This window comes from Chroicocephalus ridibundus, chromosome 16 (genome assembly GCF_963924245.1).
Source record: "Chroicocephalus ridibundus chromosome 16, bChrRid1.1, whole genome shotgun sequence".
In the NCBI taxonomy this organism is placed as follows: Eukaryota; Metazoa; Chordata; class Aves; order Charadriiformes; family Laridae; genus Chroicocephalus; species Chroicocephalus ridibundus.
Genome location: NC_086299.1, coordinates 9,966,664 through 9,994,577, shown reverse-complemented (window position 1 = coordinate 9,994,577; position 27,914 = coordinate 9,966,664). Strand labels below are relative to the sequence as shown.

General features: G+C 55.5%; 1 protein-coding gene across 3 annotated transcripts; it reads left to right on the top strand.

Annotated features, from left to right (window-relative positions):
• Positions 1–27,903, top strand: PLEKHM2 (pleckstrin homology and RUN domain containing M2). Of its 3 annotated transcripts, XM_063353785.1 has the most exons (20): positions 5–161; positions 12,897–13,003; positions 13,145–13,254; positions 14,208–14,307; positions 14,845–14,932; positions 15,442–15,628; positions 17,685–17,744; positions 20,255–20,489; positions 21,641–22,420; positions 22,685–22,754; positions 22,842–22,932; positions 23,236–23,300; positions 23,652–23,740; positions 24,270–24,402; positions 24,491–24,681; positions 24,979–25,044; positions 25,545–25,704; positions 25,912–26,091; positions 26,176–26,292; positions 26,682–27,903. In XM_063353785.1, the coding sequence occupies exons 1-20, from the start codon at positions 102–104 to the stop codon at positions 26,817–26,819; spliced, it is 3,027 nt and encodes a 1,008-aa protein (XP_063209855.1). In that variant the 5' UTR covers positions 5–101; the 3' UTR covers positions 26,820–27,903. The 3 variants fall into 3 exon arrangements, 2 of the variants coding, with proteins under 2 accessions (XP_063209856.1, XP_063209855.1); XM_063353786.1 differs by lacking the exon at positions 17,685–17,744 and having other exon boundaries at positions 1–161; XR_010073494.1 differs by lacking the exons at positions 26,176–26,292; positions 26,682–27,903 and having other exon boundaries at positions 25,606–25,704; positions 25,912–25,934.
• The last annotated feature ends 11 nt before the right edge of the window (positions 27,904–27,914 follow it).

The following is a 27,914-nucleotide window of genomic DNA, read 5'->3' as shown; positions in this document are numbered from 1 at the left end:
GGGCCCGGCGGACGGGCCGGCACTCGGCCTCCGCCGGGCGGGCGCGGCGGCGGGCGGCGGCGGCGGTGGCAGCGGCAGCGGCGGGCGGCGGCGGCGCCACCATGGAGCCGGCGGAGGTGAAGGACCGCATCCTGGAGAACATCTCCCTCTCCGTCAAGAAGGTGGGCGGCGGGGGGCCCGGTGTGGGGCTGGGGTGGCCCTGGAGACTACCACGTCCTCAGCTCCGGCTGAGTGTGGGGCTGGGGACCCCCCTGTGCCGGGGCCGTGGGGCTGGGGACAGCCCTAGGACAGCCTTGGGGTGTCCCTGGGGACTGTCCTCTGGCTGGGGGACACTCCTGGAGACCCCCAAGACACACACCACCACCAGACGTGGGGCTGAGGGACAGGCCCTAGGGATGCGCCCCTCTCCCCAAGGTAGGGGGCTGGGAGCACCTTGGGGACACTGGGGGACTCTTTGGGACAGGAGTGTGGGGTCAAGGACACTCTGCCATCCCCTCTGCCAGAGGTAGGGGATGCCTTTAGGGATTCTTCTGTGCAGGTTTGGGGGTGTCCCTAGGGACCCCCTGTGCTGTGAGGTTGGAGGCATCCTTGTTGCTGGTGCCACGGGACACCCCAGAGGCACCCCTGGGGGTGTGGGGTCACCCCCTGGCCCACCCTGCCAAAGGGACACTGCTGGGGTCACCCCCAGGAACCTCCGTCTCTGCTGGTTGGGATATACTTGGCTTCCCCTCTGGGGTTCACGCTTTTTGAAGGGTTTCCTTTTCCCGCAGGCAGGACTGGGGGGATCCTGGGGGGATCCCTTTTCCTGGGGCTGTATGGGGGGGGTCTGGACGAGTCCAGCCAGAAACCCTCTTCGGAGAGGTCCTCCCTCCAGGCAGGCACACGCCACGGGTTGATGGTGCCCTGGTCTGAGCCCTCAGAACAAGGGCTCTGAAGATGCGTACCGCCATACCTTGTCTCTCACCTTGTCCTTCTGCTTGCCCCTCATTTCTCCTGCCCCTTGGCATCTGCTGACGGTGAGAGCGTTTCTTAAAGCCCATCCCTTTGGTGGGGAGCATCTGCCTGCTGGCACAAAGGGGACCAGGACACTGGAGTCTGTTTGGTCACAGGAGTGAGCTGTAAAGACCTGCTGGAAATTTTGGGTTGGGCTGCCTGGTTCCCGTGGGAGCTCCAGCCGTGTTTGAGAAAGAACTCAAGCTCTGTTTGAGGAGGTAAAGGGAGTCTTGGTCCAGTTTTCATCCCAAGTTTGGGGGAAAGGAGGCTTTCCAGACTTGTTGACGTTTCTCCAGTTACTTGGTTTCTGCTGCCTTACGGAATAGAAGTTTTCCTGTGGTCTGCAATGTGTCCTGACACAGATTCATCCATGAAAACTTGTCTTACGAAGACCGTCACAAGTGAATTCCCAGCACTGTTAAGGAATGGATGGCTTGACGTCGCCCCTGGGATATAGGATGGATGCACAAACCTCTCCCAGCCTTTCTTTTTGCTTCACAGGTGATCCTGCCCTCTGATCTCTTACCTTTCTGTCCTCTAAAAATTAAAAGGATAGTCTTTTACTTACCTGGAAATCGGTGGATGTTCAGGCTGCTCCAAGCTCTGTTACAACGCTCTGCAGTGCTACTGCCTCAGTTTCCCCATATGTATGAGGATATACTACTTACCACACAGGATTCGTTGGATGTAATTTATTTGCATTTAGGAAATCCTTGGACGATCCCAGTTGGAAATGCTATAAAATCAACATGGTGGCTATTTTAATTATTATTGCACTTGACCAGGGCTCCTCAGCTACAGCTCTGCCAAAGCACCTCTGCTTTGACCTCTGCCAGCTCCTGTCTTGGTCCAGCGTCAAAGAGGGATTTTGGGAATTTTCAATCCTGCCCCTTTTGCTTTCCTGTTTTGCTCAGAGCAGGAAAGCTCGGGGCAACGTAGGAACCTCCGAGAACCTCCAGGCTGATGGACTTATTGATACCATCCCAGCGAAACCAAACTCAACTGCATGGTGAAAGTCCAGCGCTGGCACATCCCCGCTTTTTACCTCCGGAATGCAGTTCTCCTTTCTCAGGGATGTCGCTCCCTTTCAGCTGTGGAGCCACTAATTTTTCCTGGCGCTTCCCTGTCTGACTTCGTCCCTCAAGTCCCTGATATTTCTCTTTTTCACTGCGTTGGTGGGAAGAGTAAGGTAGTAGGTTAGCGGAGCAGGTACACCCTTCCCACACCCTGGCTGTGCGCTGGGAAATCCTGCTCTCGTTCATCCTCTGCTCCCCACCTCTGGGTCCCTCTTGAGTAACTCCTCGTCGCTGGAATTGTGTCATGGGGTGCGGAGAAGTTTTCCAAGTATCCCGCCTCTGATTTGAAAAGCTTCCTAGCTGTGTAGGTTGCTCGCTCCTTACTTTCGCCATCGTGGCAGGTTTGAGTTGTGGAGCGGAGGGTTTGGATGTGTTTGTAGCGATGTGGACACCTCTCCACACCACTTTTTGGCCGGATGATGATCGGTTGGTTTTCTTTCCTCAGCTTCAGACCCAAAGATGAGTTCAGACTCTCGGCAGTCCGTACACTGCAAGTCAGACGTTATTTTAGAAGACAGCCAGGACTAAACCCTGCCTTGAGACTGGGTAAACTGGGACAAACCACCGCGGAAGGCTGGGGTACCTGGTTACAATGTCAGGCTTTAAGTAGCAGCAGCAGAAAAAAATGCCTTATTTTCACCGAGCGGCCGGGGGAGAACCATCAGGGTGCTTGTCAGCTTCCCTCTGCCTCAGGTGGGGAAGGCAGCGAGGAGCAGCACAGCCCTGGGCAGGGTTTGTGCCACGGAGACCTCTGGCTGTGACTTTGCCTGGCTGTGACTTCAGTTTCTCCAGGGTGCTTCTGAGTTTCGAGGGGGGGTGTGTGTGTCTGTGTGTGTGTGTGTGTGTCAGAGCACAAGCAGTGAGTAAACTCTGTGCAAATCAACAGCAAAAAAAAAAACCCAAAAAACCAACTGCTTTCATGCCAAGCGAATCCCTCGAGCCTGAGTGAATGGGACTGTTTCTCTCTTATTTTCCTAGAAATATATGAGAGATGGAGCACAGCTAGAAAAGGCAGGGATGCAAACCTGCTCGGAGAGGGTAATGACAAACCCGTGGGTTTCTCTGTGTGATACCCGAGTGACAAGATCTGGACTGTTCGCGTCCTTTGCCCGTATCTCAGAGATCAGCGGTAGCTTTGCTGAGCTGACTGCGGAGCTGTGAGATCGGGCCTCAGCTGCAGAGAGAGAGGCAGAACATCTGATTTAGACACCCAATAAATTGTCCCCTGCAGCTGGAGAGGTGTCAAGAGGCTGGTGGCTTCGGGAGAGGTTGGGAGAGCTCAGCAGTAGCAAGTTGGGTCCCTGCTTCGATCCCAGCACACATCCAAGGGAGCTGGGAACATGGCGTTGATTTCCCATCTACAGCTTTTCCTCCCTGGGAGATACAAGTTCATTGCGAGGGCGATGCTTTCTGCTCTGGTTACGTGGACAGTGTGATGGTCTGATGCTGTGGAGCTCGTTGCATCTGTCTTCTGACTGTTTCTTTTCCCCTTTCCCTTCCAGCAGTCCCTCAGCCTGTTTTCTGCTAACAGGGCTGTGCTCCAGCACAAATTACTGTGCAAATTGATGCCTAACCCTTTTTTCTTTGTTTTTGTTTTTAAAGAATTAGGGCTTTATTGAGGCAGAAGGCTGGAGATGGGCACGTTACGGCTCGGTGTGCGTTCACCGCTTTCTGCGCAGCCTTTCCCAGCGGGGTGCAGACCCTCGTTCACTCCAGTGCTTGTTGTCTTGTAGGAGCTATGACTGTGCGTGGCAGCAGTGGGGTGAGAGCTGCTGCCTCCTGGTGCCTCCCCGTTGAACCCTTGCCGGGTTAAGCACGCTAGAAATGCCGACGGCTTCATATCTATCCTTGGCCAACCATCTCCTGGTAGCTAAAAGCTATCCCAGGTGACCTGGACCACACCGAAGCTGGTAGCGTAGATGATTTGTGTTCTCTTGTTGGATTTCCGTGCCCTCCTGGACATGGCGGTGGGTTAAGGAGAGATTGATTGCTGTCCTGCTCGTGATTAGGTGATGAAAATGCAAAGTCCTTGAACAGTGCTCGGTTTTGGCAATGCCAGGTGCTAAACTTAAAATCAGAAAAGAGATCAGAATCCAAGATCTTGGGACTCTTCTTTATGTTTTAGGCTTTCCTACTGGCTTTGAAGGACACAAATTCCCATGAACTCTAGAGCAGCCGGTCCTCGGTGCATGTCAATCAGGTGGAGCAATGGTTTTCTTGCTGATGTTGCAGGAGTTCTTGCCAAAAGCCCTGGCTCTGCTCCCTTTAAGCGTGACTTTGGGAAGGTTTCCACTTTCCCCACAGTGAATTAATGCTGTGCCTTTTCTGCTTGTCTCCGGATCTGATTTTCAGCCCTCTACCAGTGAAATACCTTTGCAGTCCCCCGGGCTCCCTGAGCTCTGCCTTGCGACATCTCTGCTTCTCCCGCACGGCCAGGGAGGGTAGATCTGGGGGTGGGTTGGTGCCCCCACGTCCTGGAGAGAAGCAGGTAGCACTGGAGCGGAGCATCCCTTTTCAAATCATGGAGAGAGCGTGCTTATCTCCGTCTGGGTGGATTTATTTAGCCCAGCTGTCGTGACACAGAGGTAGCAATTCTGGAGATGTGAAAACAGCCAAATGGCAACTTGCTTTCCGATTCCTGTTGAGGGGCACCTCGCTGGCTCTAAGACCACAGAGGGTTTTATCTCTTCCCAGGGTATTTCCTCTCGCTCATGTTTGCTCCAGGCCACATCTGCTGTTGGCGTGGGGAGCACGCAGCAGGGATCGACATCGCTCCCGTTGGCCGTCCTGGCCTGCCCCTTTGCCATGTGTACCGGGGTTGCCAGCCACCAGACAACAGGACCACCAGGAGCCCGTGGCTGGAGCTAGCAGCAATCTCGTGGAGCTTGTAAATCGGCTGTGAAGACGCAAGGGTTGGCTCAGGTGCTTTTAAGAAGTCTACAAACTCTGGCAGCTCCAACGCTGCGTATTTTGGTGGTCCTCTAAGGGCTTTGCTGCTGTTTGGCAAGCAAACAAAGCCATTTGTCGTTCTGCCGAGCACGCAGCAGTGTATTGCTCGGGTTACTTGAGTATGTCAAGGTTTATCTCTTTTGAAATTCCTAATGCCGCATCCTGACACAGGTCTGGCAATGATTCGAGGTTCGTCGACTGCAGTTGCAAAGGGATTGTGTTCTGTGGGTACCTAACCTGACGTTGTCTCTCATACCCAGAAGAGGTGTTTCTCAAAACCAGCTCTGGATCTGCTGCTAGACAAGGCTACGGTAGCCTTTTGGGGAGAAAAACCCCCTGTTTGTTCTCCAGCCACTAACGCAAAGCATTTCCCTGGGAGGGCAGTTGGTTTAGGGGGCTGAATTGCAGCAGCGCATTTTGTACAAGGGGCTGAAGCAGTGCCTCCGAACCTCTCTCCCTCCGATTGCACAATTTCGCTGCCGGTTGAGTGATTCCAGCTTTCCCTCCTTCTGATATCCTGGTCCAAGACGAGATGCACAAATAACTGCGGGCCAGAGGACGTGGTCGACGGGGAGGGATTCGAAGCCGGTGTGTGAGTAAGCAGCAGCTCTCTGGGAGAGCAGCGCCGTTACCGAGACTTGCAGGGCACGAGCACCCTGCGCTCGCTTGTTTTGGCGTGTTTACCAACCAGACTTGTTTGGGGTTTTTTTTTTTCCTTCCCGTCAAATCTGTGGTTTTTTTCCTCTTGTGCCAAGCGTGTGACTTTTCCATCTGCCTTCAGTGAGCGCAGGGATCCTGTCCCACGGCAGCCAGCTCTGTGCCCATCCCCTGCTCCGTGCGCTCTGTGCGCCGTGACAGAGGAATGGGATGGTCCCTGTGACTTGCAAGGTGTCACCACTGGGAAAAATCCTGTCCTTGGCTGAGCCACACATACGACCAGCCTCCTGCAAGGTTTGCTGCTTGGAAATAATGAAGGAAAGCCCCGGAAAAGCCTTCAGGGCATGGGAGCTGACAAGTCTACGTGTCCCAGGAGGTGACAAGTCTACGTGTCCCAGGAGGTGACAGCCTTGTTGGCCCTGGATTGCAAATGCTTCAGAGCTCTGCGTTTCCAGCCACGGAGCATCTTTGCCGTGGGTTTCAGCTTCACCTGTTTCAGGCTCCTGTCTCTGCACATCACGAACATGCTCCATTTCTCTCCAGGCTGCTCCAACATCATTTGTGGTGCTTTCAACCTGCCGATGCTCCGAGAGTGCCGATGTATTTCATCGGGGAAAGCCACAACATCCAGGCAAGGTGTACCGAGTCCGGGATGGGAAGCTGGGCACTGAGGCTGGTGCTGGTTGGAAGTTTGTTGTAAGAAATGTTGAGCCAGATCGTGTGTGCAACCTCCAAAACATCCTGCTAGAGCTGAAGGTTCAGGGCTTTGTGTTGTACAAGCATATAAGAGAGAATAAGACTCCTGCCTTGAAACTCAGCCTGCTTTTATGGGTGGTATGGAAGACTAGGAGTTTTCCAGGCAGCCTTCTCCTTCTTTTTATCCATTTGCTGTCGAACGCCTGTACTCCCCTAAGCAGGTATGAGAGTGCTACTTGCTAGTTCTTATGTGTCTATCCTGTCCCTTCCCGTTGCCTCTTCCCTTGGGATTGAGCTGTCGTCGTCTGTATGGGACAAGTTCGGTCACCTGCCACCCTTTTTTGGTGCTCCCTGGAGCTGCAGGCTTGCTCCTGAGGGTGCTCAGCTCCAGGTGCAGCCCCAGACTGAGTGCCAAGGCCCTGAGCTGGCTTCCTAATCGGCATTTTTTTTAATCGCGTTGTTAGACAGCTTTGCAAGCTACAGTCACAGGAAACCGTGTGGGTTTGCTCTTGCTGCAGAGGGTTATTCTGGCTGTGCAGTCCGGTAGGTAACGTGCCACCATCCTTGTCCAGTCGTGCAGGGTGGTGGAAAAGCAAGTGCTGGCATCAGGCTTGGGAAGGGTTTTGAGTCTAGCAAAGGATTTGTGTCTCCAGCTGCCTGCCTGGATGGCTCACAAAATACTGCCCTCAAAGAAAGCCACGTGCTTGGTAGCTTGGAGAAGGTCTTTCCAGCCGCTGGGGAAGATGGAGAGAGGAGAGGAATGGAGGCAGAAGAAAGGCTTCTGCAGTTTCTGTTATGTTTTGACTGTCCGCTTGCTGCTTTGTGGCACTGTTGCTGTTTTGCATTCCTGCAGCTGGGGAAAACCACTCACAGTCCATGTGCTTTGGGTGGGAAAGCGGGTTTCGAAGCGCCTCTCGCCTTTCCCGTGCAGCGAGCACCGTGGTTAGGGAACCAGAGGAACCCAAAGGGTGCCCAACTGGGATCTCTGCTTTTCTTTTGCCGTGTTCGTCCTGCCAGGGAAATACCAAGCAGAACAAGGGAAATGAACTCAATGCTGGAAAGCTGCTAGTGAAACATCTGTGGGCCAGATTTACGGAGAGGAGATGGAGACTCGGTTGGGTTGTGGCCAGCCGTGAACGGGTCCGGAGTCTGTATTTCAATATTTCAATAAGGTTGTAGAAATACTGGAGAGATTTCAAAGGAGAGCCTCAAGAATGATTAGGTTTGGAGAGTGGACTTTAAAGCACGCCTGCCCAATTGTTTTTTGGCATCTCTTGCAACACAGGAGCTCTGCAAATGAGCCTGGAGAGCTTCACGCTCATTGAGAAGTGGTGCAATTAGTAGGCTATGAAATTGTGCAAGGAATATCCTTTCTCGTGCGTGCCAGAGGGGGGTGTGGTGTATCACTGCAAAAAAAAAAAAAAAAAATTCAACTTGTGATTGATAAACGGCAATTAAACCCCCCTCCTCCTCAATGGGGACGAGGTGTGATTGTTCGGAGCGCAAACCCCGTGTTCCCCCCGTGCAAACCAGCTCGCTCTTCCCTTTGGACAAACGCCCTTCTGCTCTGCTTTCTTCTCAAGTGCGTTTAACTCACCAGCCTCGAGTGTTTGGGCTCTTGTAACCAGTTCACCGAAGCGGGTTTTGTCCCGTGCTGTCGCAACACCAGTGCTCAGACGCAGTCGGGGCTGCAGAGTGGTCTCGGTGAATGGCGGGGATGCCTTCTGCATGCTGACGGCGCTTATTTTGGCCACAAGAATGTCTATAAATAGCCCCGGTTCAGGGCTCGAGGCGTTCACCGTGCCCCATGTGAGTCCAGCCTTCAACACTTCCTTCTGGTTTTGGAGCACAGGAGAGGAGCATCTCTCCAGAAAACCCAGAGATGACCAATGTCGCATTCAGTTAATGCTTTTTAACCTTGTTGCTTTCCTCCTTCCTGATTTTTCCCTAGCTCCAGCCCGGCTGGCTGCCCAGATTTGTCAGGGAGCTGCTTTGCGAATGCTTCATAAAGTTCAGTCACCACCTCCCAAACAGGTCCGTCTGCGACGCCTTGATTAGGGAGAGGTTGGTTTCAAATTATTCATTTGCGTTTTATAGCAACTTACAGGAGAGAAGTAAACACTCCAAATAAGCGCCATTTTTCCAGGGCAGTGCCACATCACTCCTGCCTGTCCTGCACGATCAGGGGCGGGTGCTGGGACCATCCGTGGTCTGTGCCTCTGCCCTAAGATGCTTGTGGTTTCCTACAGAAACCACAATTCCTACCTGAAAATCCGTAGGAATTGTGGTTTCTGTAGGTGGATCTCGGAGCAGGCCAGCGGGCCTTTGGGAAATGATGCAACTGGATTTCGTTCCCCAGCTGGGAAAGCTATTTCATCGTACCTTTCCTCCGTGTTGTGTCTTCACCCCTCTTCCCAAGCCGAAAACGCCTCCCCATCGGCTTTTGCAAGCCTTTTGTCACCCTCGCCGTAGGGATGACTCCACCCAGGAGATCCCGAGGCTCGTTCTGTCTTGTTTCCTCCCTGGATGCGTGGTAGCTCGGCGGGGATTAGCCTGGCCAAATTTTTGGGGCTGCTTGTGCTCCAGCAAGCCGTGCGCGTCCTTTGCTCAGGGCAGTATGCTGTCGGCCGTGTTTATTTTGGAGGGATGCTGGAAAGAGCACCATCCTTTGACACAGCACAATTTCCCCCTGTACTGGGCACTGGCGAGGCCCCATCGCGAGGGCTGTGTCCAGTTTTGGGCCCCTCATGACAAGACAGACATTGAGGTGCTGGAGCGTGTCCAGAGAAGGGCGAGGGAGCTGGTGAGGGGTCTGGAGCACAAGTCTCATGAGGAGCGGCTGAGGGAGCTGGGGGTGTTCAGCCTGGAGAAGAGGAGGCTGAGGGGAGACCTTCTCACTCCCTACAGCTCCCTGAAAGGAGGGGTAGCCGGGGGGGTCGGGCTCTTCTCCCAAGGAACAGGTGATGGGACAAGAGGAAATGGTCTCCAGTTGTGCCAGGGGAGGTTTGGGATGGATATTAGGAAAAATTTTTACGCTGAAAGGGCCGTCAAGCATCGGAAGAGGCTGCCCAGGGCAGTGGTGGAATCACCATCCCTGGAGGGATTTAAAAGCCGGGCAGACGTGGTGCTGAGGGACACAGGTTAGTGGTGTTTTTTTGTCAGAGTTAGGCTGATGGTTGGACTCGATGATCTGAAGAGCCCCTTCCAACCTTGGCAATTCTATGATTCTATGATCCGGGGAATGTGGCGGCACATCTTTGTCCCTGCGGGTAGGAGTAGGCCGTCGGTGCGCTGCCCTGTGACCGACAGCTCCTAAACTGCGACTCGGGGCGCCCGAATCCAAATCCAGAACTGCTGAGCGCCTGTTTCCCGCTCGCGGCATCCCACGTGCACGGCGCTGGCATGACCCTCGTGACTCTGAGCAAGGCACAGCCACACCAGCTCGTCCCCTGGCTCTTGACATTGCAGAGGGTCAGACTGGAGCTTTTTGGGGTAGGTTTGCTCTGGACATCGCTATGGGGCTGGGTTTTCCAGCAGCCTCCGCAGGAAGGGGGTGAAATGCAGGGGTGACTGGTTTGTGCGGGGCAGGAGGCTGCGTTCTCCTCGCAGAGCAGCGAAAAATAACACCAATCCTTCATATAATGCAGAATGAGCCCTTCAAAACCTAGATCCCTCCGCAGGGGGGGAAGATGAGGCTTTTCCAGGGAATAGAAATCTGTTTTTCAGAAATTCCCTGGTGCTTCTCGATGCTCGGAGATGTTGAGATGAAACAACTGCTGTTTGCTAACGGTTTGCATCCTCTGATGATGGGAGCAGGTCGGTCCGTGTAGCAGCGGAGAGCGCTGGGAGCTGTGAACTGGCTGCAGGAAAGGCTGTAACAAAGATCTAACTTATTTTTGGAGAAGGAAGGAAAGAAAAAAGAGGAAATGCTTCTATTTGCTCATCTCTTTCGCTGCCCGGGCTTGGAGTCTCTCTGTCATGGGGAATTCTTCCAGCCGGTGACACAGACAGGCTCCAAGTTCCCTCCAAGATGACCTCCCCGAGCTGTGTGCGCAGAGCTGGCTGAGTGACTCTTTGTTTTTAGCGGTAAGCTGATGTAGGGCCTGGTTATTTTTGTTTTCCCCTAGCTGTCCCCTGCAGCTGCGTTTTCCTCCAGCCGGCACAGAGCCTGCAGAAACAGCCAGGACAGAACCCCCGGGTACCCCAGATCTCCGCAGAGGGTACCCCAGATCAGGGTACCCCAGATCTCTGCAGAGGCAACAGCCTGGCTGGGACAAACTGGGAATTTCTACCTTCAAATCCTGGTTCATGTCCCGTATGGCTTTGCTTCCTGCCTCAGTTTCCCCCAAATAGGATATTTTAGTGAGTTCCAGACAGCTCTTGGAGAGCATCGCCCCTGGCTGTCTATCCATCCCTTGAGGGATACGGCTCTAAATTCTGATTTTGTTTCTTCCTCTTGTGTCCTTGCTGCAGGAGTGAGCTTAAAACCCTGGCTGCAGGTAGCTCCTGAAATATTTCCTGAATGGTGGGATTTTAGGGCGTTCTCCTCCCTGCTTGGGCCTGGGCTGCCTGTTAATAGTGTAAATCTTCTGGCTCGGCTTCCTCCCAAAAATGGGTAAAACTGCTGAGCTGAAATGCTTTGGATCTCACCTGGCTGTTGTGAAAAAGTCTGTGCGTCGCTGGAGCACCCGCGGGTGGCTCTGCAGACGAAGCGTTATTGCGTATTTCCTTCCCCAGGGGATTTGCCTTCTCGACTAGACGGGACAGGGACAAGGCTGAGCTGCGCTTTGCGATCAGATGAGGGAATTTGGCGGCGGTTCTTCGGGCTCAGCAGTTCTTTCCCGTGTGAGGGCTGGGACCTGCTCCGTGCAGGAACACGCCTGGCTCTCCCATCTTACCTAAGAGCTCCAGCGAGAGTCAAGGCCTTCAAGCCAGGGGGGTGTTGGAGCTAGATATATTCATATTTTTAAGAGGGTTGTTGGGAGCAGTTCCGCAGGGGCCGTGAGGTTCTCTGTCCTCCTTGATAACTTTTACATCCAGACTGGATGATTTTCTAAAGGCGCTTCGGGAGGAGAAACCAGTTTCGGGGGACAGGTCAGACTCGCCAAGCGCAATGCCATCTAGTTTTTGTTTTTTAAATCTACCGTCTAAGCGGTGAGGTTTGGCCGAGACGTATCGTGTCACCGAAATAATGTGCGGCCGGGTGATGTGTGGTGGCTCAGAGGAACCGTGCTCGCTTGTCGCCAGCCAGAGCAAATAAATGTGGCATATTCAGCTGAGATTACATCCTGGGTGAGTAATCTCCCTGCCTGAATGCCAAGCATGTGTGAGACGGGGACCTAAATAGATCTGTAAGCTCCAGGGGCAGGAGGAGGCCGGTGGGTCAGCTGGGAAGGGATAGAGGATTTGGGTCTAAGGGGATTTCTAGGATTTCTAGCAGGTTTTGCAGAAGCAGAAAAGCAATTTCCGCTGTGTCGAGCGTGCAAGGGCTGTTGTCAGCAGAGTACGGGGCCAGCGCTGACTTCAGAGTTAACTTTGCAGCTGTGAACGGGTTAACCAAGGATGAGTCAAACTGTCCTGTTTTCGAGAGAGAGCGGCAACTCCAAGACGTGATGCATCGTAGCTATGTAGCCTCACCCCAGCAGAGGCAAACGACTTGGGATTAATTGAGCTGCCTTTGTCCTATATGCACGTGCCTCCGTCCGTATCTGCGCTGCCTCCGTCCGTATCTGCGCTGCCTCCGTCCGTATCTGCGCTGCCCTCTGCACCCTCCGAGTCCCCGCTGCTGTGCAGCCAGGCCATCCGTACCAGCCTGTGTTTGAAAGTCTGGGGCAGCTCTCAGCTGCCCGGCATCAATACCCAGCATCGCGGCGGTTACTGGAGCCGCCCGTAACAAGAAAACCTCTGTCTTTTCCCGGGATGCTGAAACTGCCCTGAGATTTTGCACAAATTTAGCACAGAGCGTGTGTGCTTGCACGAACGAGACTCCTGGGCTCAGAGCATCTTTTATACCTGGAAGCAACATCTCTCCCCAGCCAGCGTTTCCCAGGGCAAGACCCGGTGACCGAGGAGGGGAGGACCGAGGAGGAGGTCCATGGCAGAGCCAGAAACAGAGCCCAGAACTCTGATTTATTTCTATTCTGAACCGCTTTGCGATGGCTGCACTGCTGCAGAGGGGCCACGAAAACCCCGCTGTAGCGTTGGCTGTCAAGGAGGAGGCTGTGCAGCCCAGCCCGCCCGCTCAGCAAACAGGGAAGTTGGTTCTGCAGCTGCGGCCACGCTGCTGGCGTGTCTCTGAAAAGTGCACGAATCTTTGTGGGTGAGGTTCTCCCTGTGAGTTATTGCCTTTAGGGTACTCTTAAAACCAATTGCTACACCCCATAAGTAACCTGCATCGAGGTTTAGCAATCTGAGAGATTAAAAAAAAGCTATTTAACGCTGGCTGTGAGTGTCTTAGTATCTCCATCTGTCTTCTCAGTGGGCTGTAGAAGGGCATTTCAGCCACCCCACCTCTTCTTTTTGCAGCTGCAGAGCTACTTTGCCGCCTGTGAAGACGAGACGCCGGCCATCAGAAACCACGACAAGGTTCTGCAGCGGCTCTGCGAACATCTGGACCATGCTCTGCTCTATGGGTAAGCGTGGAACCTGCTTCTGGGCTGCTTTTCACCATGCTTTGCTGTAGCCTCAGCACGGGGAGGCCATTTAGGCTGTAATTGGGATGGAGATGACGAAGCCCTTGCTTAATCTTTCTCGGGACTTCTTTCTTCTTCCAGCCTGCAAGATCTTTCCTCGGGCTACTGGGTGCTGGTCGTTCACTTCACCCGCCGGGAAGCCATCAAACAGATAGAAGTGCTTCAACACGTGGCCACCAACTTGGGACGCAGTGAGTATTCGCGGACGCTGCCCCGGCCCCGAGGGCAAACCTCAGTTTGGGGACAGCTGGCAGGAGGCCCAGGCAGGTTGTGCTGGCCGCGTGTTCGAGGGCTGGGGGTACAGGCAGACCGAGGGAGCCAGCGGGCAGCTCCCCGCCGACTACGGCTTGCTTTCCTCAGGCCAGGGAGCTGGAAGTGCTGCCGTAACTGCGTGAAGGCTCTAGAAATAATTGCACCGTCTCTCGGGATCGGGTGTTGGGTCAAAGGCACAGCCCTGCTCCTGCTGCCGTGAAACCAAAGCGATCTGCTGGGTGGGTTGTGCTCCGGGAAGGGTTTCTGGCAGATGGGAGGCATCACCTCTCGCCCCAGAGCATCTCACTGTAGCTGTCGTTTGCCCGATGCTGCTTCTCCCCTGCTGCGAGTTGTCCGTAGCGGATGTTTGGGACCATCGAGACCGCTTTTGATGCAGGACGGTGCCCAGAGACCTCCTCTCTGCCTGATTATCCCAACACCCTTCATCTCCCAAGCCCCGTACCGGTGAGAGCGGAGCCGAGCGCAGACTCCACCATCACCTCTCTCTGCACCACAATTTGTGTAATATCTCAAATTGCACCTGCGCTGATTTAGAGCGATTCTCCCTCTGTCTCTCCGGTCTCTTGATTCCTGCTGGAAATGCCAGCAGGGCTCCCATCTCGCTGGAGGGACGCAGTTGCGTGTCTGCTTCTCAGCTGGCTCTGATCCAGTCTCTTATTCTTATTCCCCCTCGGAATCATGAATCTGCCCCTTCATCTCTCGCTGACATTTTTCCCCACAGATTTCCCCAGCGGTCAGTTGCTCCCCTGAAATGATACGAATGCGAACGAACAATCTGACATGTTTTAAGTGATTTGTGAATTATTTCCAGGCTTGCTTCACTTCTCAGTTGTTTCCCCACAGATAAATCTCTTTGCTGCTTTCTTTTCAGGCCGGGCATGGCTGTACTTAGCCCTCAACGAAAACTCCTTGGAGAGTTATTTGAGGCTGTTCCAGGAGAACCTAAGCCTGTTGCACAAGTACTATGTCAAGTGAGTATCCCAGCTCGTTCTCGTTTGGGCACTGGTTGGCGTCCCTTCGTGTCGGAAGCAAGCCCTAATTTGTCAGTGGGGACCAAGCAGTTGATCAGGATCTGACCTTTCCTTGTAGGTTTTGCGTGATTATTTTAAAGATCCAATATGTGGACACACTGCCCTGTATAACAGCGCTTTTATGCATCTCTCACAGTTTACTGCTGTTACTCCCAGTCCCAGGTGTAGCCTTTTTATTCTTCCTTGTTTTCCAAGAAGCTGCTGAGCTCTTGTCCGGGCACCCAGCTCTGGTGAACACCTGGAAATCTGGCTGTAGCTCGGTTCGGGGACAGCACATGGTGGATGCCCGACTGCTCTGAGCCACATATATCTGCCCTTAAGCTCTGCCATTGCTCTCAGGAAGAGGAAGAAAGCAGGCTCAGAGCTCTGAAGCTTCTATGTGGCAGCTCATAGACACCAAGAAAACAGCGGGGTGCTCGTAGCTCGCTCTTCTCTTTCCCACATCTCTAAAGCTCTCCTGTTTTATCCGTGCTGCAGGAACGCCCTGGTTTGCAGTCACGATCATCTGACCTTGTTCTTAACGCTGGTGTCCGGGCTGGAGTTCATCCGCTTCGACTTGGATCTGGTGAATGTTTTATCTGCTTCTCTTGGCTCCGGGAGCGCGGGTATGTGGAGCAGGGCGAGTCCTGGGCGTCAGAGGTCCCACCGTTTGGTTCAGGGTGTACCTTCTTGTTGGTCTTCAGCTGAAAATGTGAAGCTGCCCCTTTTAGGAAAGGCTCGAGGCTGGGATCTTCGGAGATCCAGCAATGGGATTTATTCCTGTTGCTCAGTTATTCCCCTGCAGTGTTCCGAAGAGGAACGGGGCAGGTGTGGGGAAGCCAGCGGTGGGGCAGATTGATGGGGCTAAAGGAGTTGAGCTCTGCAAGCGTGGTACGAAACGCTGGTGTCCCTCCAGGTAAACACAAAGCCACTGACTAACCCTTGGTGTCGCAGCGGAGCCGCCGGATTTCCTCTGAAGGGCGGCAGAAATGGACAGTCAGAGGGTGTTCAAGGACAGCCCCATCGTTTCGACTGCGCTAATAACTGCGTGCGGCGACTCAGAGCCTGACTCACCCCACGCTCTCCTCTCTGCAGGACGCTCCTTACCTGGATCTGGCCCCGTACATGCCAGATTACTACAAACCTCAGTACCTGCTAGACTTTGAGGACCGCCTGCCCAGCTCCGTGCACGGCTCGGACAGCCTGTCCCTCAACTCCTTCAACTCGGTCACCTCCACCAACCTGGAGTGGGACGACAGCGCCATCGCTCCGTCCAGTGAAGGTCAGTGGTTTTTCGGAGACGGGGTGCGGTCAGGGCTGTGTGCTCCCACATCGCCTTCGGCTGAGCTGCTGGACCAGACGAGACGCCAAATGAGGTAGCAAATGATGGTTTGGAAGAGACCAAAGCGAGAGACGCAGCAGTTAGGCTGTGAGTCTGTCCTGTCTTGCCGTGGGAGGTGTGAGGGATTTAAGCTGTGGACACCCCCTTTGCCTCGGACCGGGAGAGCAGGACTTTCCCTTCTAGTCACCGCAGGCCACGTTTCCATCCTGGGGGGGTGTTTTATCAAGAACGGGAGAAATCTCCCCGTGGAGTGAAAATCATGTTTGTATCTGGACGTGGCTTCCAGTTCAGAGCAGGTACGCAGGGCTGCAGAGGACCTTTTTTAACTGCTTATTTTGTGGTCCAGAGCCCCGCATACGCTGGAAGTGGTGGGGAATAGTTTCCAGAGTCTTTCCTCCATGTCTGCAGTCTGAGGGAAGGTGGTCTCAGAGGTGCTGGTTTTACCTCTTTACGCATCTTAACTTGAGCAGCCTGATAAGTTGTCATAGTCACCCCCTTATCAGAGAGGGCCTTTTGCCTGCCCCCTTAACCTGCGTCGGGCTGGAGCAGGGAGCTCTTAACGCTGCACGAAACGTGCTCACACGAAGGAACAGCTCTGCTGCTGCTCTTCCTAATCCAAAATACGTTGGCCCTGTTCCTTTTTGAACAAAACGAGATCAGGGGATTTCTGGAATAGATGGGGTGATGTGTGCCGTTAATTGGATGCAGTGAGTTCAGGACTGCGTGCGGATGGGTTTCCCTCTGAGACAAGGGTCTGCCAGTTGCCTTTTATATGGAAGATAGAAACCACAGACATTAAAGATACTGAGAAGGAACAGCCCGGCATGTGAATTCGCGTCTTTTTAGCAAAGGACTTTGAAGCACAGCACTGTTTGGGGCTCACCCTCGACATCTGCGCTTGTGCTGGAAGCGTGAAAGGGTTTGCTTTCGGGCACTTGCTTATGCCAAACCTCCAGCGTCCCAGGTAAGTTGGAGACAGCACGAGCAGCCTAGCAATAAAAGTCACAGGAGGAAGCTCCTCTGTCCCCGGAGGTTTGCATAAGCAGCCGTTTCGGTGCATGCTGCACCCCTGTATTCCTGTCCCTCGCTCAGCAGAATGTGTCTTGGTGCCAGCACATCTCCTACCTGTCCCTGCTGACTGGGCAAGGGGTGTCACTTGGGTTTGGCCCGTCTGGTGGATGGAAGCTTAATGCTGAAGAGAAGAAGGGTTTGGAGTAGAGATCCAGGAGATTTTGGAGCTAGATTTTGGTTTTGGCATTTGTCACACGCTGTTCCGTGTGTCCGGGCAGCGGTTGTGATCTGTGTCTCAGTTTCCCCATGCTTAGAGGGGTTGGGTGCTGATGTAGAAATGCCGTGCCCTGTTGCGGGACCAGGACGGTGGAGGATTCGGAGCCCCGGAGGGTGGGCATTGTCGCTGTTCCTCTGGCGTGGAGGAATTTATCTTCAATAATGATTTCACTGCTCCTAATTTCAACAGGAGCATCTCACTACCCTGGGAGTGTAGGTGAAACGGGGGATTTTAGGATCAGAGGACAAGTTTTTCCCTTTTCATCAGACCCCTGGCTTTGCAAACATTAATGAGTCAAACATCGCAGTATGTATGGGAGGTAAGTGTGAAGTGGGGAAACTGAGGCACAGAGAGCTTAAATTGATTCACAAAGGGGATCCCTGGTAGGTACAGGACAGCAACCGTTCTTCTGGTGTAGCTTTCCGGCAGCTCCCATAGTGGGGCCTTCATCCTTCGCTGGTCCCGTTGTGGCTCCCATAACGCAAACATCCATCAGGAACAACCATTAGTGCAGCTGGTTTCCATTTGCATCCATGTTCCCTAACTATTTTCTCATGCGTTTCAGATACCGGTGGAAGATTGTTTTATTTCTGTCCTTTCCCATCTCCCTCCCCAAATCCCCCCTTCACGCTCTCCCCTGCCCCCCGCCTCCCCTCCCTCCCCACTACTTGTTTTTCTAATCCTGAGTTTTATCCCTCGTTTTTGTAGATTATGATTTTGGAGATGTCTTTCCAGCAATGCAGACCATGCCCAGCAGAGACTGGGAAGGTGGGACATACTCATCTGTTGCAACGTTTTGTTTTTCTCTCTGCATTGCTGCCCCGTGAAGCTTGCTGCATGCTCCCCGGTTCGTTTCTTTAACAAGCAACCACCCCATCTCGATGGAATTCGGTAGAGGCAGAAAAGAGTGGAAAAGATCCCCCGAGGTGGGAGGTTGTGTGTCTCGTTTGTGAGACCATTTGCAGAGCTTTCCCCAGCTCCTGGCGTATGCAGGGACGTATATCCTGGAGCGGAGGGATGTTTTCCTGCCTCTGACGATGCCTCCGTGTCTTCTGGACGTGTCTGCCCCAGCCCTCGGCGTGGCAAACACGAGGCTGGAGTTTCGAGTGCGGTTCTGGGGCTGCTCGCTACGTTACGGCTCGTGTTGATAAAGGAGCCTTTGTACCAGGTTACAAAAGAAAAGCTGCAACATCGCCCCTGCCGCGAAGCTGGCAGGCAGGGGTCAGCGGCCGTCCAAAATGAGCGTGGTGTGCCAGCTGACCCTAGGCTGTAAATTTCCCCTTTGGGGTAAAGCACGGAGGGTGCTGATCGAAAAACCGACCCACCTCCATTGATTTCCGGAAAGCCCTGGAAAACGGCTGAATTCATTCTGCGTTCTTTTAATTTGGGGCCCTTTTCACGGGGATTAATTTGGGAGGTTTTGTTTTCCTTGGATCCTGCTCTCCTTGTGTCAAAACGTCTCTCTCGAAGCCACAACATCCAGCACATCGCTCTGCTCAATTTGAGTCACTACGCTTTTTTTGAATTTTATTTTACCACTTCTAAAACCGACTTGTCGGCTATGTCTGGCCTTTACGGTCAAGCGCGCATACCCATTTTAGAGGAAATACACCCACGCTCTGTCCTTTGCAGCTAAAAGCTGGATGGAGCCTTGGGTCTGAGTTGCCTTGGCCGGTACCGCCTGAATATTTGGGGAAATTCTGCCTGAATTCCATGTGGATGGTTCTACGGCTCTAACACGCTCCCTCTCATCTTCTTTCTTGCCCCACGCGCAGCGATGCTCGCAGAGATGGTTTAACCTGCCCCTGGAGCCCGAGTGCACGCCCAGAGAGGACAAACCGTGTTTCCAAACCCAACGCCCCACGAGCCGACTTAACCCTGGGTGTTAACGTGCAGGCTGGGAGAAGCCAAGGGACGCTGGGGGCGAATCCCTCTGGTTTTGGGAGACGTGCACGGCTCCCGGGTGATCCAGCGGTGCTCCGGGCTGGGTTACCGTGTGCTGAGCAAACCTCGTCCCTAGCAAAGTTTTCCTTCTCACCCCCCGCCAGGTTAGCTTGCTGATGCATGCCTCGCTGTCTGTACGCCGAGCGAGAGATAAAGAGAGTTGAGGCAGTTCCCCATTTTCAGTGGGAATTTGGGGGTTAAAATTCTGTGCTTCGGACAAAGTTCGTTTTGTCTCAACAGAACCACACCAGGGTTTAGGCATAAGAAGCGACGTTCATTTCGGTGATGCAGGCTGGAAGCCTGGGGCTGAAATAGCTTTTAAATGTTTTATTTTCCCTTTAATGTAGACATTAAAAATCTATCCGATTTACTTCCCTTGTCAGAGTTCGCACCTTCCACGCTGCAGGGCAGGCGTTTCAGCCGGAGCAAAGCAGCGTTTTGAAATCAGCCGTCACAAAACTGCCTTTATTAGACTTTTTTATAAGAGGTTTCATTTTTCTACTCAAAACCTACGCCCCCGATTAGTCTGGGATTTCCTTCAGAAGGGATCTCCTTGCCGAGCAAGAGGTTGCCAGCTGGCTTTGGAAATGAAGGGTGCTGGAGAAGAGAAAGGCACGGATAACCTTCCTTTAACCGTGACTTTGTGGACGGATAACTCCGAGCATGACTCCTGTAGCCCTTCTCCGCTGCTCCTTTTCCCTCTGAAGACTAACACGGGCCACGCCGGTTGTGCTACGACCTGTCTGTGCAGCCTGCTGTCCTCAGACCCCAGTGAATGCTGTGTGTGTCCCCCCTCCACACACTTCCAGCCCCCCCGTGTGTGTCTCACACAAGCCGAGAACAGCAGCCGGCTCCGTAAGGATCGCCGCCTGAGCGAGCGTCTTCCTAAGACCCCATCACAGGGGAAATAAGCAGCAATGGGGGGCAGCGGCCTCGTTAGCTCGCTGTCGCCTTGCTAAGGAGCACCGTGGCCACCAGACCCCTCAAGTTCCTTCCCAAGGACGCTACTTCTTAATCCAGCCGCCCGCCAGCTCCTGGGTGACCAAGCTGTTATTTCCAGGTGTTGTCTAAATCGCAACGGGTGCAAAATGCCGAGTGATGCCGGGTCACACGCTGGCTTCTCTGTCCCTCCTCGCAAAGAGCCTGCTGCCCGCAGCAATCTCTGAAGCTAAGCTGGTCTGATGGCACCCTGCCAGCGCCCGGGATGGTGTCATTGGGAGCAGTACGGTGACCGTGTAGTGCCCCGAGCCCCCAGCGCGCAGCTTTGCTTGATTTGATTTGATCCAGGTGCCCGAGCCGACGTAAATCCCACTTTTCCTTTCTTGTCTTTGCAGACGGAGACCTCACGGACACGCTCAGCTGCCCACGCTCCACCGCCTCAGAGGCCAACGGCAGCAAGGCCTCTGTGAAGAGCCCGACGCAGCGCTACAACCCCTTCAATGAGGAGAAAGCTGACGCGCCGTCCTCCACCGAGACCACGCCGGTGCACACAGCTTCGCAGGAGAAGGCAGAAGCCACCCCTGAAGGAACAGACCAGTCCGAGAGCTGCACGGAGCTGGAGGTCATCAGGTAGGGACAGAGCTGCCTGGCCTGGAAACATGCCCCTGAATGTCATCTGTCACCAGAGGCTGATGACGTGCCACCCTTCTAGCCCAACAGAGACAGCATTTGTGGTGTAGCCTTTATACAATCACGAGAAAGTGGTTTTATACCTCCAGATGCCCAACTGATGCTCTGTAGGTGTCAACAGAGCTGGTCCCTTGGGTCTGTAGAGCTCTAGGCTGGCTCGATGTCAACACCTTTGCCCGACGGTCTGTATCAGAGAGTTCAGAGGAAGCTTTGGGCTTTTATTTTAGGCTTTCTCCAGCTGGTGGCAGGTTTGCAGCAGCTCCAGGTCTCAGATCTTCTCTCCCGTCCTTCCTCTTTGTCAGTGAGCGGTGGCTAAACCTGTTGAGGGAGATGCTACCGCAGAGCTGCTGGCCTGTGTTTGACTCTTGCAGAGGAGATCCCCGGGGGTCCCTCGGAGCCCTTCAACCCAGATGAAGAGCTCAAGGCTCTGTCTGCTCACACCCAGGGCGGGGGCACCCCAAAACCAGCCCAGCAGGCCTGTGCTCTGCTCTCCCACCCTGTTTTTCCTGGGAGGTGCAGGGAAGCTAGCTTACGTCGCTCCCTGCTCTCCGGCAGACACACGGGAAGGGAAGCACCGTGCTCGCCAAGAGTGACCTGGCAGCAGTCTGGGCATCATGGGAGGCCCGAACACTTCCGCAGCCACCATCCCTGCGTGCTGTTCAGCTGGAGCCGGCTCCATCCTGCACCTCCCTCTTCTGGCAGCCGGGGACACGGCATTCCCGCATCCTCTGAAACCTTCTTCCTTCCCAGCATCTTGCTCTCCGGCAGGGATTTCTCCCACGTCACTTTAGCTCCACATCCATTTGTGATCCCCTTTACAGCCAAAGGAAGCCCGAGATGCTGCATCCAGCAGCTGATGCCTCTTTTCTTTTTCGGATAAGTAGGAAACGGTGTCCATACCCTGGTTTTCCTGTGACACCTGGCATGGAGACGGGGGCTCTATGTGGCGATGTTCTTGATATAAGGATTTCTCTGCAATAGAGGAAATTGCAGAGGAAGGTTGTTGGGAAAGGATGGGACCCCTCTCTATTTTGGAAAAGTCTAAGCATGCACAGATGAGTGACGTCCCCTGTTGGTCTCTCACCGTGCAGGTTAGCCAAGAAGAAGAAAACAGGCAAGAAGAAGAAAGCGAAGCCCGAGGAGCCGGTTAACACCCCTGCGCCCGTAGTGCCCGAGACCCAGCAGGCCAGCGGAGACAGCGGCGTGAATGGGCTGAGTGACAGAGAAGACCCGCAGAGAGACGATGGTCCCGCTGCTCCGGCTGGTGAGCCAAGCCCGGGCGGGCAGGAGGAGGGTCGGGAGCGCTCTGCCCTCAGCCAGCTGGCTTTACACATCCCCGAGATGAAGGACACGTCCATGGAGAGCGTGGGGCAGCCGCTGAGCAAGGTGATGGACAGGCTCAACGGGCAGCTGGACCCCGGCGGCTGGAACGCCCCCCTCGAGCCCCCTGGGCAGTCCTTTCGGACTGGCACGCCAGGGGAGACCCCGGATGGATCGTCCTCTGGCGACTTTAGTGAGGGGATTTCAGCCCCCATGGACTTCTACCGTTTTACCGTCGAGAGTCCAAACGCTGCTGCACCAGGTGGTGGCCACCATGACACTCCAGGGCCTGGCCAACCGCCACATGTTTCTGGTAGCCCTGAGGCTCCTGAAGAAGAAGAAAGCAGAGAGGGAGAAGCAGTTGGAGCAGTAGAGGAGTCTGGAGGGGCGAGTGACGAACTCCGAGCTGGCCAGACAGAAACTGCCAACCCCCAGGCTCCCCACGAGCCGAAGAAGGAGCAGCCCAGCCCTTCCCTGAGCAGCGCCGAGGACTCTGGCGTGGAGGAAGGTCAGGGCAGCCCTTCGGAGCTGACCCATCCCTCCGAGTTCAGGTGAGGCTGGGTTTGCTCAGCAGGGAGAGCATCTTCCAAACAATCTTGAGTTCAAGCTGGCACTTATCCCTTTGTCCTTGGTTTGCGGGGCAAAGCCCATCCTTTTCCAGGATGAAGGTGAGGCACAAGGGGGTAAGGAGGAGAAGGTCTTGGGGGGCCAACAGGCGCCCAAATCATGGACAAGTTCAATAAAGAAGGGGAATGCCCTTCCTGGACTCACCCAGGCCCACGACTGTGTCCATCCTGTACTGTCTCTCTCCACAGGGTGGATAACAACCATCTCCTCCTCCTGATGATCCACGTCTTTCGGGAGAACGAGGAACAGTTGTTCAGGGTAAGGTGGTTGCGATCAATCTCCCGCAAAGGACCGGCTCTGTGCCTGCCTCGTCCGCGGGCTGAGAGCTCTTCTTTCTCCGCACAGATGATCCGAATGAGCACCGGGCACATGGAGGGGAACCTGCAGCTGATCTACGTCCTGCTGACGGATTGCTACGTGTACCTGATCCGGAAAGGTATCCCATCCCGATAGCCTCCGTGCTTGGCTGCAGGGAGGGAGGCTTGCTTGATATGTGGCTTGTCCATAAATTAGGGCACTGTAGCTGACTACCTTCCCTGCCAGGTCCTGCCACGTCCCCAGGAGCAGTGGCAGTCACAGCAGGGAGCTGAGGTTAACTTGTCCCCCGAGAAGCCATGGGACACGTGCCCCGCGGCTCCATGCTTGCCCGGGACACAGCTTGTTTTGCAGGTCCGTCGCTGCTGTTGCGCAGCACTGGGCTCCTTTGCCTTCCCTTCACGCAGCTCTTTGTGTCTGCCAGGGGCAGCGGAGAAGCCGTACATGGTGGAGGAGGCCGTTTCCTATAACGAGCTGGATTACATTTCGGTGAGTGCAGCCTGGGTCGGGTCAGATGTCTTGGGGGAAGCAGGAGGCGAGCAGGGGCGTCAGTCCTCACTTCTCCAGCCGCAGGGGTGTCAGGAGCATCCCGGTGGGGTGTTTCTGTGGGGTGCTCCGTTCCCCAGGGAACGTTTTGACCAGTGAATCTTTGAGATTGGGAAACTTAGAAGCGTTCCCCCCTCAAATGCCACCTCCGCGGGGGCCCAGCTTGCTCATGTCTTCACATGGGCAGCAGAGCGAGTGCTGACCTTCTCCCCTGGGGCCAGAAGCCAGGTTCAGCCCCGCTTCGCTGCCCCTCGTCCCCCGCCTGGCTTCCTTAACCAGTCCTATGTGGCACAGGTTGGGCTGGATCAGCAGACGGTGACGCTGGTGTGCACCAATCGGAGGAAGCAGTTCCTGCTCGACACCGCGGACGTGGCTCTCACCGAGTAAGCAGGGACCAGGCGGCGAACCGTGGTGCCTTCCTCCTGGGGTGCGGGACTTCTGGGCGGCCCCTTGCGCTCCTGACGTGACATGGGCAACACAAGAAACTCCGGTGACAGCCCTTGACAACAAAGTCCTGCAACCAGAGCGGGTTTGGTTGGATACCACCGGCTAAAACCTGCAGGCACTGGGCGATGCAGACTGTGTTCTTTGTGTCACTTGGGATGAGTAGGAACGAGGTCTTGAGTTTCAAGGCATGTCCCCAGGTCCTTCTGCGTGTTGTCAGCTCAGGGAGGTGACCTCGTTAGGGCCTGAATGGTCACACTGGGATCTGTGTTGGGATAGGTGTCCATCTCCCAGTCTCACCAGTCTCCTTCCTGGAGCTCAGACTTCGCAACCCCCATCGCCTTTGGTCCCTAGGTTGATTTTGACACCCTTTGGTGTGGAAGCCCCTTCGCTTCGGCATGAGAGCACATGAAGGAGATGCGGGGCTGTTTGCCCTGGCCTCGTCAGAGATCTCTGTCTCCCTCTCAGGTTCTTCCTGGTCTCCTTGAAGTCAGCCATGATCAAAGGGTGCCGGGAGCCCCCGTACCCCAGTATCCTCACGGACGCCACCATGGAGAAACTGGCGCTCGCAAAGTTCGTGGCCCAGGAGTCCAAGTGTGAGGTGAGCTTGGGTATCACGGCCGTCGCTCCACGTGGTGGAGGCTGACGGGAGACTCCCTCCCGTTGACTTCTCCACCTGACTCTCGCAGGCCTGCGACGTGGTTGTCCGTTTCTACGGCCTCGTTCACTGGGAAGACCCCATGGACGAGGCGCTGGGACCTGCCAACAGTAGCTACAGCTCCACCGAGAACGCGGTCACCAAGGACGGCATCCTGCACTACAAGGCCGGGACCTCCTACCTGGGCAAGGAGCAGTGGAAGACCTGCTTCGTGGTGCTCAGGTGGGCACCGGGGCTGTGGGTCAGGACTGGGGTCAGCCAGGGCTTGTCGGAGAAGGTGCTGGGACCAGTTTGCTGCCCAGGAACCGCTTGGGAGATGGAGAGGACCAATCTTGTCACCTGGGAGGCTTAAAGCCACCAGTTGTGGCTGCTCAGCAGCAGGGGGACGCAACCCCACGGCGCTGCGCGGGTGGAGGGCAGGGCAGGAGCGGCTGTGGGACCGAAGGCAGAAGGTGTTTGTACAGTTGCCGGAGCCGAGCTCACTCCAGTTACCGCCTCTCTCATCTTCCCAAACGGCAGCAACGGGATCTTGTACCAGTACCCGGATCGCACGGACGTCACCCCTCTGCTCTCCATCAACATGGGGTAAGCGGCTGGGGGGATGTGGCGCCCAGGCTCGGCGGGGATCTGGGCATCAGGAGCTCCTTGGGATGTTCAGGGAGGTCTTTTGGGGCAAATCACGGTCTAGTCCGTGCTGCAGGACTCCCTGCTTGCTCCTGGCCGGGTACAGATGCCCGTTTGCTTCGGCTCCGGTGCATGTAGCTGGCGATGGGCTCGTTTCCTCCTGCTTTTTGCACGCCAAGCCCACCCCTTGATGGGGAATCGGCCTCTGAAGGGCTGACGTATGCCTCCAAGAGCCACGCTGGGCGACCTCCCAAACCCACCGTGCTCAACTCCAGCTCCACCGCGGCGTGCAGAGACAGAGCCCATCCTTGGAGCAACGGCGGGGGCTGTCACAGATGGGAAACGAGTGCTTGTGGGGGGAAGGGGTGACACGCGGCGCGGGGAGGGCAGACGGAGGCTGTTTTCAGGCTCACGCTGGCCGGTCCGTCCCGCTCATCTCCATCCTCCCCCCTCTCTCCCAGCGGCGAGCAGTGCGGGGGATGCCGGCGCTCCAACACCACCGACCGGCCCCACTCCTTCCAGGTGATCCTGACGGACCGGCCCTCCCTGGAGCTGAGCGCCGAGAACGAGGAAGACATGGCGGACTGGATGCAGTACTTCTGCCAGGCCGTCTCCAAAGGGGTGAGCTGGGGACAGGCCCCCGCGCGTGGGTGCATTGACCCCCTCCTTCGCCTGGGGCACAGCCCAGCCGGCACGGAGCTGCCGAAGGGAGCAGGGATGGAGCAGGCAGTTTTCTCCCAAGCCGGGAGGGCTTCCCCATGGGGCACCCCACGGATATGGGGCTCCCTCGTGCCAGATTTTAACCCTCCCTTTCCCTGCCCCGTGCAGGTGATCCCCCAAGGTGTTGCCCCTACGCCCTGCGTCCCCTGCTGCCTCGTGCTGACAGATGAGAAGGTTTTCACCTGCCACGAGGATTGCCAGACAAGCTTCTTCCGCTCGCTGGGCACCGCGGAGCTGACGGACATCACCGCCGTCTCCACGGAGGCCGGCAAGGAGTACTGTATCCTGGTGAGCGTGGTGCTGCGGGACCGGCCGGCCCGGGGCTGGGCAAGGACCGCGGCGGTAACGCCCGGCCTCTCTCTTGGTGTTTAGGAGTTTGCTCAGGACAGCAAGCAGTTCCTGCCCCCCTGGGTCCTCTATTTGAGTTGCACTACAGAACTGGAGAGGTTCCTCTCGGCGCTGAACGCCGCGTGGAGGAACATCTACCAGGTGAGCGTGCGAGGCTGCGTCACGGCCTTCCTCCAGCGAGGAAGGGCGAATGGGGACGGCACCCTGCGAGGGAGGAGTGGGTGAATTGTCCCCTGCAGGGTGAACCCAGCTTTCCCGCAACCGGCAGGAGAGCCACAAAGCTCCTCCGTGTCCGAATAACCACGGGATGTGGGATTCAGAGCTCGAGCCCCCTGGCACGTGAGCCATGAGTGCCCGGGGCTGGCAGGAGGAGTCGGGGGCAACCTGCGTCAGCCCCGTCCCCCTCCATCGCCCGTATTGATGACACAGGCGACTTTGCCGGCTGTTTTCGAGGTGGTTTTACAATAAGGCAGGGAAGTGGCTGTAGTTTGTTCCTCTCCTGACTGCCCACCCCACCGCGTGTGTTTCAGGTCGATCTCCTGCACAAGGCCATTCTGGACGCCGCCGTCAAGAAGAAGTGCGAAGACGCTCAGAGCCTCATCGACAGCGCCTGGCAGCGCAGCGACAGCCTCTGCCGCGGGCGAGCGGAGCGGGACCCCTGGTGTTAACCCCGGCCGGGGGGAAGGACGGCTGACAGGGGCCCATTTTCGGAGAGCGGGGCCGGTACCCGGCTGCCCCGCGGCCAGCTGGCAGCCCAACCCCTCCTGCCATCGCTCGGTCCCCACCAGGGCCGTGCCTGCAGGCATGGACCCCGTCCCCACCACGCTCCCCACCGAGTCGGGGACATCCAACACGTTTTGGGGAGAAACCAGACGCTTCACCACGCTGGAGGCGAGGCCGAGCTCTGCCGCTTTCCTTGTCCAGCCGTGCAGGCGACCCTGCGCCCTCGCCCAGCTGCCACGGGGCAAAATAATTTGCCTTTCACGGAATAATATCCCCCGAGTAGCGAGGGAGAGGGTGGGAGCCGGGTGGGCTGGGGATGAGCATCCCGCCATCGCGGCAGGGAGCGGGACCGAGGACTTGTTCATTTTAGAACAGGGTTGGGACGCGGAGGTGGCGAGACGGGAACGCTAAATCGCTACCGTGCATGTCTTCTCCTTGCTAATACAATCACCGAGTACGGCACCGTTTCGCCTCCTCCTTCTCCTGGTGTCTCCCGGCGCCAGGAGATCTCACCCGGGACCTCCGGACATCACAAAACCACTCTACAGCCTGGCGATGAGATTTTTTTTTTTTTTTTTTTTTAATTTTTTTTTTTTTTGAGGCTAAGGAAGAAGGACCGGGGCCAAAAATTTGGCCTTAAATATCCCAGCACGGTTTTAGGAGATCTCAGAAGCCGGTTTGAGGTTTGGACGCTGGCCCCGCGCGCCGGGCGAGAGACGAGATGGAGTCCGACGTTCTTCAGGTGTCTTAAAGGATGTTGTCACGCGGCTGCCACCAAACGTGTCCCCATCGTCTCGGCTCGCTGCATCCGAGGCCGGCGAGGACCCGTCACCGCTTGCCCTCTACAGCGAGCCCTTTGGGGCGCAACTCCAGCTTTTAAATAATAATAATAATAATAATCCGGAGACCTTCTCATGTAATATATGTTCACGGGGCCTTTTTTTCTGGGAGGAAACGTACGTGACTGAATGTATATGTCTGTACATCTGCTTCTGTTCCCCCTCCCCAAATAAATATCCATTGGTAACTTGGATTTGGCC

Excerpts from the sequence above, each read along its gene's own strand:
- PLEKHM2 (XM_063353785.1), top strand. The coding sequence starts at position 102 with ATGGAGCCGGCGGAGGTGAAGGACCGCATCCTGGAGAACATCTCCCTC. Across the intron at positions 24,682-24,978 it reads ACCTGCTTCGTGGTGCTCAG|CAACGGGATCTTGTACCAGT; the intron begins GTGGGCACCGGG and ends CCCAAACGGCAG. Across the intron at positions 26,092-26,175 it reads GCAAGGAGTACTGTATCCTG|GAGTTTGCTCAGGACAGCAA; the intron begins GTGAGCGTGGTG and ends CTTGGTGTTTAG.